Genomic DNA, 13,631 nt, shown 5'->3' with positions numbered 1-13,631 from the left:
TCCTCTCTTGTCTCCTCTTAGAGAATGTTAAATCATGTTTCTGCTTCTCTCATGAATGAATCAGTTCTTTAGAGGAGAAGAATGATGGTGATGTTTCCTAATGACTGACAACCTCTTTACTGCCACTGATGAATCATTTACAATCTGACAACCTGTTGATGCTCAGGAACATAAAACATTCAAATGGATATTTAAACTGCCACAGTTTAAATCCAATTGACTTGTCATGATGTCTTTTCGGATTAATTCTTCTTTTTTCACTGCCACTGATGTGTTGACTACCTGTTGATTTGTCACCTCCGGGTGCAGTATCTTCACTTGTTTTTCTTTTCCATCTTTGTGTCCCTCCCTCTGTCAGCGGTAATCTGAGATTCCTCCTCTGGTGGTTGTCAGCAGGGCAGATGTGATGGTCTGACTGATTCATAATGACGTCTCATTGGGAGCTCAGGGAAATGAAAAGACAGACTGACAGCTGAGTTATGGAGAGGAGGGAGCTGCAGGAGCTGGTCAGGATCAGAGCAGGAGGAAGGGAATAATGATAAAGAGGGAGACTCTCACTGGAAGGAAGGCTGTGAAGCTGTGTGTGGTTGCTGATATCTGCGGTGTGTCTCCTTTACTTCCTTTGCTGTTGTTATGTCCTCCTGATATCTAGTGGAAATGAGAGTGGATGGAAAGTGAGCACGCAGGAATAAAAAGGAGATGCAGAGTAACTGGTGAGGAGCACACTGGTAGACAAGTAGGTTATAAAAAAGGCAGGTAACCACAGATAAACAGTGGTGGTGGATTCAGATCTTGCTGCTTGATTTTTGAAGTAAGTAACAGAGTTACAGCATGTGGTATTACTCTGAGAGTTTATCCTCTCATCTCTGTCTTTGATTGGTTCAGTCCTAGTGACAGAAAACCTGGTTTGTTCTGATTGATGTTGTCAGGAGATCACATCAACACTCATGAAACTAGTAAATGATACAGACTTGATCTCTTTCTCCTCGGGCAAATGTACAACAATCAAGCTGATTGTTAGCATCGGGATAATGTTGGTTTAAAATGTTTTACTGGGTTTTAAATCACCTGAGTCTATATCTAGTTTACTGGAGAGGAAATGGTACTATCCCTATGTAACAGGGTCAAATATACAGTACTGTACAGTATACAGTATTATTATTACACAAAATCTGTTTCACTTTAAATTGTTCTTACCTGACATGTTTGTCCTCCTAAGTTGTTATGTGGAACCTTTAAAACTGAGCTACTGTACCCCTACGTTTATTTTCAGGGGTTCCCCCCCCTATAAATGTGTCTCCCGCCTTTACCTCTCCCCTTTTCCTGTTGTGCTCTGGAGAGGTAAAGCGACACAGTAGTCACAGAGATTTACAGTATGTGTTTTAGCTATGTGCTAAAGCTATACTGTTAAAGTTCGCTCGCTAGCTTAAAGCTAACATATTTCTGTCCTTTAATGCGTGTAGGAGCTCATGTTGTTCGTGACTGATGGGAGGATTTTGTTTTCATTTATACTTTCGTCAGGTATGCTTTTCTGTGTTTTAATGTATTATCGCCCTTTTCCTGTTGTGCTCTGGAGAGGAGCTCATGTTGTTCGTGACTGATGGGAGGATTTTGTTTTCATTTATACTTTCGTCAGAGAATAAACGGAGACTGCCTCCTCCAAAGAAATCCTGGTCTGGGCCATTAATCCTCATCACACAACGCAGAGGTAAAAACTAGCCGGTTACACCTAGAAACCTCAAACCAGGAAATGAATCAGTGAAGCAGTGAAATGGAGCTTTCTGAGTGATAACTCTTTACAGTTGTATTGATTTTATACTTCTTAATGGAAGTGAGTGTAAAGTGATCAAAGACAGATTCTTGTACAGGCTCATCCCTGCTGTATAGATGTAGAAACACCTCCCACGTCATTATAAAAGTGTATTCTGGTGTCTGAAAAAAGAGAATCTGTGATAGTAAATGGACAGGACCTTGTGTCCTCATTTTATAGCTACTGATCATGATCCTGATGTTCAATGATGGTGTTGCTGTGGCTCAGTGTCCCGTGAAAACGTAGGCTATTCCTCAGGAGCTCTTTCTCTCCCACTGGTTCATCGGGCTCAGCTGCCTCATAAGCTCATATGCCAAAGATCACAAGAATCATGTTGAGAATCCTAAAAACATCTGCGTGGAGGCCCCTGTGTTTCCTGCCGTATACTGCTCTGGGTAGCCTCCGTAGAGAGGCTGGAGGTAGGTGGAGGCAGCAGCTGGTCATTATTCCTGAGTAGAAGTCAGATTTAGCTCTGATGTGACTTTTTAAATATATTTACATCCACAACAAGCTGGTGTCTCAGTGCAGAGCAGCTTGTGGTACAAAGAGACAGATGTGCGTTTCTGCTGTTCTCAAGTTGAATGCGGGTTCGGCTGCCTCCACACAGAAAGGCCTCGGTCGATGGATTGAAACCCAGAACCTTCTTGCTGTGAGGCATCAGAGCTAACCGCCACCCCACAGTGCCGTCCCGGGTTGTGCGGTCCTTCGTCTGCACATTCACAGCGTGCAGGACTGTCAGTGAGTCAACTGAGTTCGTTATTTGGTCGTCATGAATGAACGGATGGCAAATATTACTAAGATGTTCGCAATGAACCACAGCAATGCTTTGATTTACTGACTAACTAACACGCATGAATAATAAATACAGTAAACTACTGACGGTGTGAGTTCTCTCACTGGAACACAATAATAATGGAAAGCATATTATTGTGAGTTTAGACTCACACCTAACGGCTCCTCTCATGGAGCTGAGAGCTGAATTAATCAGGAACACACAGCGTAGAAAAGAGTTCCACCCTGACCAAGATGATTGGATTCACTTTAACACTGTTCTGATGCTGCCAAACAGAAGTAAGAAGAATACGTTTCATGTAGTCTCTTCTGTTTGGAATCAGCGGGAAGTGATTGTCTTGAACGTGTTTCCTCTGCTCTGTTTCTGTCTGCTGTAAGTCTAGAAGTGACTCTGTGTGTTTCTCTTCAAGTCAGACAATGGCTGTTTCACTGAGACATGATCAGTGATACATTCCTCACACCTTCTTCTCATTCAGCTCATGCCGACTTTGCTGCTATCCTGAATGTTCAAGTGCTGCTGGGATATGAGCTCTCAGAACAGAGAGTTCACTTTCTACCTTGGTAACACTGTCAATTATTTGTTACGGTAGAAATGGCTGCTCTGTTTCCTGGTGGACCATCAACACAGTGGCTGGGCTGAGCTTCATTACTGGTTGATACTGGATGTATAGATGGATGGAGTGTTCTGTCACTCAGAGCTTCTTGACATGTTGGATTCAGCAGCTGCTTCTGCCTCCTCCTGACTGGGGGTCAGTCTCCTCTACCTTCCCCAACTCAGTCTGGAGTCTGCTTGGTCCAGGTCACTATTCAGAGGCTGTGGCTCCGTTCAGAAGCTCCAGAACAGAAACAAAGAAAACTTTGAATATGAATAAAACAGAATATGGGACCCCTTTCTTTCCTATGTCAACTCTTTAACTTTGATAGACTCTTAAATTTGACCATAATTTCTTTTTTTTTTTGTTATTGTGTGTTTCATTAGTATTGTTATTAATATTATTACTATTATTTATTTATTTACTGTTATTATTACAATGGTTGCTATTCTATTAATTTCTTTTTTATTATTATTATTAATTTTTTCTTGACCTTTTATTTACCACATAAAGTGAACTTTGTACATTGAGCATTGGGCTGGGTGGGTGGGTGAATCGGGGGTGTTGGTTATTTGGTATTTTGTCTGGACGCTCTCTTACAACTAGATTTACCTCTAGAGAAAAGGAAGCAAGAAAATGTCAGACTTCCTACTTACAGCTGATTTGTGTTTTGTCTGTAACATGCTTTGAAGTTTGCACAATAAACATATTATAAAAAAAAAAAAGAAACAAAGAAAACGAAGAGCACTGAGTTGCAGCAGAGCTGGACAGAGAGAATAATCATAGTTACTGTGTCACACTATCAAGTTAATAGTATTTGTATATGTTTTAATACCGTGGAAGTGACAAATCTCTTTTGGATTGTGGAGATGACCTCTATCAAATGCTAATGAATCTTCCCTGAGCTCCTAATGAAAAAGCAGAACTGTGGCATCCACATTCTACAGAGAACATGCTGCAGCTGAGAAAAGTCCCAGTGGCATTATTCCATGGAGACATGAGCAGTGTGGCAGCAACACATCCAGCAGAGCTCTACAGTTGAACTGCAGTGCCATGATTAAAAAGAAATCTGATGCAGTGAGAGGATGAGGTCATGTGACTGGAGTGGAGCTCCCTGAACTTGCCAGTATTCATGAGCTGAAAGCTTTTCTGTCTTTGTGCCTCACTGTTCTGTCCTCAGCTGTTTCTTGCAGAACACTTGCTGCTTTTTAATTTGAATATGCAGCGTTTTGCAGGTTCTAAGTTGAACATGCCAGATGACCCTCTTGAACCTTATCTAACCAGCTTCACTCTCAGTCTGCTAACAGCGCGGTCTTTGTCCTCACGCTAACAGGATGCTGAGCTTGGGACTGTGCATCAGTCTCCGAGGCTCAGTGAACATGTGGCTTTGATTAAACTGCTGTTGGACTAATGTAATGAAGGGCTGAGAGGTTAGAAATAGATTACTTTGCCAACCAACCAACATTCAAAGAGGAACATGATGGGTATTTAAAAACTAGAGACATAGTGAAGACTCAACTTTGATTTATCAAGGTTTAAGGATGAGACATTGAAATATTATCGTTATGTTTAGGCGTGTCTTTGTCTTAACATTATTTCAGTATTTTAAGTTATTATTATCTATTCAGAGTCACCCGTCCTGTCCTCTTTCAAGATTTATAAATGTCCTTGACTGCAGGACTTTCTTACCCTGACAAACAGAAATACAGTACCGATGACTGTGTTTACTGTGCACTGCTAAGTATCTGTCTTGTTTTCCACCACAGAGGTGTTTTCACCTCGGGTTATGGATCAGTCTTTTAAAGAGGAGATCTCTATCTTTTTAGTTTTTTGAACACAACCTCTCTGTCCATGTGTCAGTAAAAAGCTCCATTATATGGAGAGTCCACAGACTCCTTTAAGGCCAGAGTGAGTCCTGAACATCACCTGATCACCTGATCATCTGATCAGAGCAGCTGAGTTTCATATCGGAGGAGAGCAGAAAACACTTCCATTCACCTTTCTGCTCCTGCAGATTCCTGAAGGTTTCTGGCTGCTAGTTGTTCTGCAAGCTTTGCACATTTAGCAGACAAACACATTCTGCATCTCTTCTGTAGAAGACAGCAATTTGGTAGTGTTATCATGGGATAACATAATGAATAATCTGAATCATCAAGTGACTGGATAATACACAAACACAGTCATCCATTACATTTACATTTACTCAGTGAATGCCCCTCAGAGACAAAACACAGAGGAGGAAGGAAGTTCTTAAGTTCTTAAGATGATTTAAAATGAGCCAGATTAATACGAAGACTCTAAAGACTAAGTGTACGTTACAGTATATGTTCAACTAATCCTCCTAAATGTAACGTGTCAGTTAAAGCTGGGATTCAGTTCAACTGGGAGTCCCAGTTTGTCCATTGCTGTGCAGCAGAAGCAGCAGTGAACAGAGAGACGTGTCGTCATTCCTTTTGTGTGGTCACTGCAGTGTGAAATGCTGCTACGCTCGACTCCATCTCTTCAGGTTTAATGATGATTTTCGAGATGATGAACATGATGTTTTTAATAGTTGACATTAACCTGCATTTAGATTTTGCATCTTTAGAACAAGCTAATAAATAAAACCAACTAACCAAAGGGAGGGGGGGAAGATACTCTTATCAGGAAACTTTTAAGGTGAGTGTCCAAACTACAACTCACAGATGGCCAGTGGTCCAAGTCCTATATGTGTCATAAAATGTGACTTAACCATGGAACTTGAAGAGTGTATTGTACTATTTCATTTTAACTATAGGTTGAATGCTGCAACTTCTCCACAAAGCAAGATTAATCAAGGAAAACCTTTCCTACAGTTGACCAAAAATGGCAGAAACCAAAGAAACACAGGAGAAGCGAGAGCAGAACATTTCAGGTGCTACAGGAAAATTAATATTTCTAATTAATATTTCTAATCGGAAAACGAGGACAAGCGTGTCTGTTTAATCGGGCGAGGAACTACATTTGGTAACTACATTGCAAACGGCGCCCTGGTGCCTCACAGTGAGGTCGAGAAGCATGTGGCTGTCACCCAGCCAATCAGCGAAGGTCCGTTCACGTCACATTCGCGTCATCGTGCCATTTGACCAATCAGCGGAGCCCAGGAACATGTCCAACTTCCTTGTTTATCCGTTCCGTGGTTTTCAGAGAAGCGGGGGGGAGACGGTGTTGAGGCTCGGTCCTCTTCCATAACTACGGCTGTAACGTAAAAGCAAACCATGGTAAGTTTACGAAACTCACAGACTCTATGGTTTAATATTTGTACCAAGTGATGATATATGTGTAGTTTGCGGAGGACTTGGTGAAATGAGTGCATGGAATATTTGATAATATTATTTGATCACTCAAATAGACCCCTCTGCGTCCGTTTAAAACTAGAGTTAATACCACATGTCCATTTATAGACATACGCCCGATTCGTCTAGTAATCCAGACTCAGAGCATTTTCTTTCCCAAATAAGGCAATGCAGTTTATGACATTATTAGGGCTTTGAAGTTTTGAACATGACTTTGAGTGAGATTTGTTTTGGAGCGGGATGAGAGCAGCAGGGGCGGAACTAGACTTCTAAACCAGGGGTGGCCAGAGGGTGGGCAAGGCTTTATCAGGGGTCCATATGGTAATGTAAGTATATATATGTATATGTGTATACATATATATATATGTGTGTGTGTGTGTTTATTTGTATGTGACCCATAATAAACATATACGTGTATTTATGAAAATATTTTTATTATAAAGATCGAGTGTACAGGAGACCAATGAGTGAAATAAATTACTATCTCTACCTATTGATGAAACAGGATTGTAAGAACTATACTTAGTCTAAATAATTACAACAACAATAAAACAACAACACAAAATCATTTATTGTTACAGGCTGACTAGACGTTCAGATTTCAGCTTATTCTCTCAAAATCTCTATGTGTTCCAGTTTGCGTTGCAGAACAGCAGCCAGTTCACATACAAAAACATGTTATCCCAAACGCAACCGGTATTATCTCACAGTTACCTGGCTGTCAATCACCTCGGGTGGCACCTGAGGTTTTCAGATGTGGTTCGTGCTACCCCGACCACCCTTCTAGCTCCACCCCTGGGCAAGGTTGATGTGTGCTGGAAGATAGGGTATTAGTATATTAAAGGATAAATTCCTTCAAACCAAATACATTGTTTTATGTAACTTTCAGAAAAAAAAAAAGTGATGAAATGTTTACCTGATCACAGGCTTCCACTTTCTAATTGGCTGACAGGCCACTGATTGAAGCAGAGCAGACTGCCTTCGCCTAATTCATTCATTGATTATGAACCTCTTTTATATACACATATCATATATCATCATAACACATACACATCATCACCTCTCAGCGTGAGAAGTGTCATGTGTGGCGCAAGAACTTATTGAGATGTGCGTGTCTCATGCTCAAAGCATGAGGCTTGACAGTCCTGACATTACGTTGATGAATGTTTGTTTAACACTATATGAGTGATTATTTTGTCAATTTCGTCACCTCTTAACTGTTGTTTTATGTTTCATTGCACGTGTTTCATTTCTATCAGCTGTCTGCTCGGCTGTGTAACGGCAAGAGGGGAGAAACCGTTGTTGTGCCGGCCGACCCTGCCATCAGTGACGACGACGATGATGAGGAGGAGGAGGAAGATGAGGATGTGGAAGACCCGCACTTTTCCCCACCCACCCTCAACCTGGACATTCCAGGCCCAAGTGACATAGGCCCCTCTGCCAAGAGGAAGTGCATGCAGCCTGCAGTGGAGGTGCTTCAGGTCCAGGACGATGACAGTGAAAATAACAGTGAGGATATTGACGACAATGAGCAGCCAGCACCACAAGCTGAGACAATTACCAAACCCAGGACGTCAGCAACCAGGCAAACCACCTGGCAAGTTGACCTGGATGACACAGCCGTCCCCGAATACCAGCACCCCCCCCCGGACTACATTGCAACGCCTTTTCAGTACTTTATGCGGTACTTTGGGCCCAAAGTCATTAGGCATATCACATACCAAACCAACCTGTATGCCACTCAGAAGGACATGAACACTACTTTCACCACCAGTGACGATGAAATAATGGCCTTTCTGGCCATCCTTATCTATATGGGAATTGCTCAGCTTCCATCTGTTGAAGATTACTGGGCCATGGAGACCAGAGTGCCTCAAGTTGCCAACCTGATGTCATCAAAGAGGTTCAGGCTGCTGAAAAGTGTTGTCCATTTCAATGACAACACCCAGATCCCTAACACAAGTGACTGCTTCTTTAAAGTGAGGCCACTGTTCAACTACCTCAATGCTGCCTTCAGACGTGAGCCACAGACCCCCAAACAGTCTGTGGATGAGGTGATGGTTGCTTACAAAGGGAAGACAGCCGGCAACCTGAGGCAGTATGCTAAGAACAAACCAGACAAGTCGGGATTTAAGTTGTTTGCCAGGGCCTCTGAGGATGGCTTCATCCATGACATGGTGCTGTACCAGGGCAAGACAACAATAGAAGCCCATGGTGTCCCCCTGACACCTGAACAAAAAGCCTTGGGTGTTACCAGCCAGATTATCTCTGTCCTGGCCAGTACCATGTCCTGCCGCATCACCACAGCCATCTTCGCTGACAATTCTCTCACCAGCCTGGAGCTAGTGCGATACCTCCGAGAACAGAACTGCAGGTACATGGAGTCCTCTAAGGAGATGGAGATAAAGCCTGTCCCTCATGGAACATGTGATGATGGGGTCCTGGCTGTGAGGTGGAAGGACAACAAAACTGCCATGAAGTATGGGAGTGACACCAACACGAGAGAGCATGTGAGCTGTCCACCTGTCACCCAGAGTTACAAAGCCAACATGGAGGGCACTGATAAGAATGACATGTTGGTCCACCTCTACCGCACCCCCATGAAGTCCAAGAGGTGGTACATGCGATTATTTGCATACGCCATTGATGTCAGCCTCACAAATGCCTGGGTCATTTACAGGCGGGACTGCAAGGCCCTTGGTGTGAATGGCCTGTCTCTGAAACATTTTAGAATCCAGGTGTTCAGGGACGCTGGCGGCAAGGGGCCAGTCATGCCTTGCCCCCTAACAAGCTCATCTTCACCTGTTGCCGGCCTGGGCACCGTTGCAGATGTCCCTAAGCCTGTCCGTGGACACCGCAGCCACACCCCAATCGAGGCTGTGCGCTTTGATGTGTCCCTCTTTCATGCCCCCGTACACACCAATCGCCAGACCTGCAAGTTCTGCAGCAGGAAAGGCAACATTCTCAGGTCAAACGTGGTCTGCAGGGTCTGCAAGGTCCACCTCTGCTTGAACGCTGATCGTAACTGCTTTATTAGGTTCCACGAAGATGTGGCCTAATGTTGTCGAATGTGATAATGTGTATGGTTACAAGTGCCTGTATCAGCATTTATGTTCTAATGTTCCAGAATACATGTTCCCTTTTCACTTTATATGTGTTTTTCTGGGATTTCTTACATATACACTTCTTGGTCAGCAAGAAGCCAATATATGGTAGCTTTATTAACCTTGTTTTTTCTATATGAAAATGAAAAATTGAAAGAAAAAAAGGCATAAAAGCGATAAAGTCTTGTTATGACTTCCAGTTACATGCAGCGTTTCATTTTGGAATTTCCAAGTATGATTCAATGAGTGCCTTACTAAGGCTTAAAATACGATGACAGTGTAAACAAATAACACCTAGTCAGCTGTTTTTAATCCATGCTAACAAAACGCACAATAGCCAGTTCCAATGTGTTCAGCTCATTGCCGGACATGGGAAACATTTCTCAGATGGTGTCCTCATAAGAGAGTGTCTCACTAAAGTCTCAGGATTAATGTGGCCGAAACATTCAGCAGTGTGCGCAGTTGTGCAGCAAATTGAAGACTTGTTGATTCCATGTGATGAGAGCATGGATTCCACACAGCGTTCCACGGTGTTCCACATTCCACAGTGTTCAGGATTAAATAAGCACTATCATTTTCTAACAACACCCTCCACCCATCATCCTTATTAAAATCAATTTCAGCATTAAGAAGCTCATGTTTTTGGAAAGAGCTGCCAACTCTTTTTGTAACATAATATATGAAAAGCCTTTAATAGAAAGCTGTGATGGAGGCTGTTTTTTTTTCTTTTTTAAAGCGTTATCATCATATGTCAAGCATGATTTACATTTATTTCCTGATATACCTCATCTGAGTGGCCCAGCCTTTTGTATTATTTTTCTATAAGTGGCCCTTGTGAAAAAGTTTGTATATAATACAACAATGTTGTTGACGTGGAGCGTACACAGTGATGTGATTGTCATGTACCTCGCTAAGGTGTTGTGTTCATCTCCTCCTCACTGACAGTTTGTGAGACATTTCTGTGTAATGAGCCTGAATGTTGATTAACCATTTAGACTTTCACTGTTTTAAATTAAAGATGAGACTTTAACTGTTTGCTGTTGCTCTTCCTCCAGCTGGGATTTCTTCTTTCTAAATGTTCTGGGACATTTCTGAATGTTGTGGAGCTGAATGGGAACAGGTTTCATTGTTGACTACTGACAGAATACTTCTTACTGTAGTGGATGATGATGAAGTTGCAGATTGTTTAAATCAAACTAAAGATATGAGAGTTTGATCACCTCAGACTGTACCGCTTCTGTTGATGCACAGCAGCTGTCAATTAAATTAGACAGATGTTAGTTGTGTGTTTCAGGTTTGGGATCAGCAGTAAGACACAGTGTGTTGTAAGACAGGATAGTTTTTCTCCAAAATGTTTTCTATGTATTGCAGTTAGAGGTCTTATAACTTTACCAATGAAATTGGGCGGTGATGTCAATTTTTATGAGTGAACAAAACAAATAGCTTCACATGTTACATGAGTTATCTGTGTCGTTTTCCGTTTTGTGTGTGTGTGTGTGGAGGGTTTTTGGGGTGAGGTGACTTTGGGGAGAGAGGGGAGGGAGGGAGACATGTTCTCGGGAGCAATAGGCAAAACAATGTAAGCACAACTTGTCTGGACACATTTCCAGTTTGTTATGAGTGGAGTAAATTAGACCCTGGCGGGCCACTATACTATTAACATTATATGGGAAACCCTGAATCAATAAAAATATAAAATACTAACAATCTCAACCAACAAGCCTCCTGGAGAAAACCTGCTGGAAGTTCATACTGGTTAAAGATATTTAGTAGCACTAGTACATGTAATGTGGACTAAATATCAACATTAACAAAAATGTGAAATAAAATTGCATTCATTTTTTGCTTTTCTTGCTATGCAAACGGGCAGCACCTTCCTCTGGGGAAACGAAAACGGGGTCAAGCAGCTCTTTTCAGAGAGTATGCTGTTCATGATGAAACAATATAAAACACCAGAATGGCATCTTGACTGAGCTCAACGCTAAGAAGAAGCTAAATACAAAGAGCCACACGCTCACAGAAAAGCTAGCAGCGATTTGAGCAAATCCCTGGAAAAGCAATTGCAGAGCGTTAAACTTCAGGCTCAAACTGCCCTGGGAGAAAAATGTAGGGATGGGCGATATAGGCTAAAAACGGCGATAAATATAGAAACCACGATACAAAATATTATAATTCCAATCCATGTTTGTGACTCAGTCCATCACTACTTTCTGTCTTGAGAGCTCTAAGATGATATAGTCAAATAACTGCTTAACTAATGATTTAAGTAGGAAGTGGTTAAGAAAACTACATTGTGTGCACCAACGTCATCAACTTGCGTTTATCACATTTATAATGAGATGGTAAATTCTCATTGTGGAGCGGGAAGTTCTTGCTGAAATTGTCAAAGTAAACCCACCTGGAGGGTAAATGTTGGAAAAAGCAGGAGGAGAACCGTGCCTCGACTCAACGCAACATTATTCTCCAGCATTGTGAGTTGAAAGACCTGTTTGAAAACGCAAAGCCCTGGCACAACAAGTATGAAATCCAAGCACAGACGGACACCGTTCCTCACAAGAGGGTCGCCCTGGAGCAGGAGCACGAAGAGCTGAAGCAAGTCGATCAGCGGGAACACACACAAACACACGCACACATTGACATCCTGCTGTCTCTGTTGACTCAGTTTCAGAGCCGTCATGTTAAAGACGTTCATGTTGTAGTTTCACAGTCTCTGTTTCTCCCCTGAGACATTTACTGGCTCCACAGGCATCCTGCCGCCATCTGACAGCCAGAGGACAAGACTGTGTGTGTGTGTGTGTGTGTGTGTGTGTGTGTGTGTGTGTGTCGACTGTGTAAATGTGCCAATTAGATTGTGACGCTCGGTTAAATACTTGTTGGAAGCTTTTCCAAGTTCTTAACGTAACATGTGTTCTCACTTTATTTGACACTTTTTAAGAAATGGAGCCTCAGCCTAAATACAACGATCCTGGTGTCTGGAGGGTCTGGGCTGAATACAAATGTGGTGTGTGTGTCCGTCCTTCAGTCCTTAATGAGCATCCCTGCTGATTCAACAGGGATGTTCACTCTTTGGAGTCACTATGTTCACTAGAGGCTGGAGACATTTACAACCAGACACATAAACCGCCAGCCTTGTCTAATAGTTGATAGTTACCTTTAATGCCCAGATAGTCAGATTCAACACTGATGAATTACAAATCCGTTCTATGATCATGAGCCTTATTCAGGCCACTACCCCGCAGCCCTCACTTTAAATGAAGGCCACCTCCTCTCATGATGTGAAGTCAGGGTTTGTTCTCAGCCAGAGGGAGGAGACGAGTCTCCTCAGTGACAGCCATTGTCCTGTCCTCTCATGTCTGATCTAAAGCTGGACAGCCGTCCTCCTCCCACTCCGTCTTCTGTCAGCCAGAGGGCTGGAGCTGCTCTCTTGTGTCCTCCCTCTGTCTCGTCTCTGCATGACTCCACACGCAGAGCAAGCACACACTGTCTAACCCCCATCTTCTGTCCTTCAAAGCAGGACTAAACGTCCTGTCTCCCTCAGTCAGGTCATGGTCACTGCAGCAGACAGTTCACCAGCAGGTGGTTGGAAAGACCTTTGAATGAAGTGGTCGTACAGCAGCTTGATCACCACCCAGCTGCCGGTTTGAATTGTCTCTGAAGCACATCAGGACAAGACAATGCCGCTCTCATCTGCGTTTCCAGTTGAGCGTCAGGAAAACAAAGTCAGGCCAAAGTTAATGGCGGTTAGCAGAGTCGTGATCAGCTTGATGGCTCAGTTTCCACTTCGTGCTGCAGCTGCTCTACACAGCCCATCAGATGTTAAACAGCAGAAAGATTTGATCACTTTTCTGTCACTGAGCAGCAAGTAATCTCCAGAGATCACGTCCATGATCTCTATCTCAGCCTCGTTATCAGCCTGTTAACTCTCACACAGACTCTGGTTGCCGATTGGAAAAGTTTCATTCCCATCAGGGAGACATCTGATATGTCAAAGATTCATTCTGTAACAAGAGAAAACTTT

The 13,631-nt window shown here is 42.7% G+C and overlaps 1 protein-coding gene and 1 long non-coding RNA gene across 2 annotated transcripts; both read left to right on the top strand.

The window, feature by feature from the left end:
- The first annotated feature begins 1,385 nt into the window (after positions 1-1,385).
- Positions 1,386-1,666, top strand: LOC125014072. Its single transcript, XR_007113431.1, has 2 exons — positions 1,386-1,521; positions 1,637-1,666. It is a non-coding gene; the product is annotated as an uncharacterized LOC125014072 (long non-coding RNA).
- Positions 1,667-6,314: 4,648 nt separating this feature from the next.
- LOC125013029 (piggyBac transposable element-derived protein 2-like) lies at positions 6,315-10,648 on the top strand. Its single transcript, XM_047593295.1, has 2 exons — positions 6,315-6,434; positions 7,769-10,648. The coding sequence occupies exons 1-2, from the start codon at positions 6,432-6,434 to the stop codon at positions 9,566-9,568; spliced, it is 1,803 nt and encodes a 600-aa protein (XP_047449251.1). The 5' UTR covers positions 6,315-6,431; the 3' UTR covers positions 9,569-10,648.
- The last annotated feature ends 2,983 nt before the right edge of the window (positions 10,649-13,631 follow it).

This window comes from Mugil cephalus, chromosome 9 (assembly GCF_022458985.1).
Source record: "Mugil cephalus isolate CIBA_MC_2020 chromosome 9, CIBA_Mcephalus_1.1, whole genome shotgun sequence".
NCBI classification, from domain to species: domain Eukaryota; kingdom Metazoa; phylum Chordata; class Actinopteri; order Mugiliformes; family Mugilidae; genus Mugil; species Mugil cephalus.
Note: the sequence above shows the minus strand (reverse complement) of the source record. Positions and strands in the feature narration are given on the sequence as shown.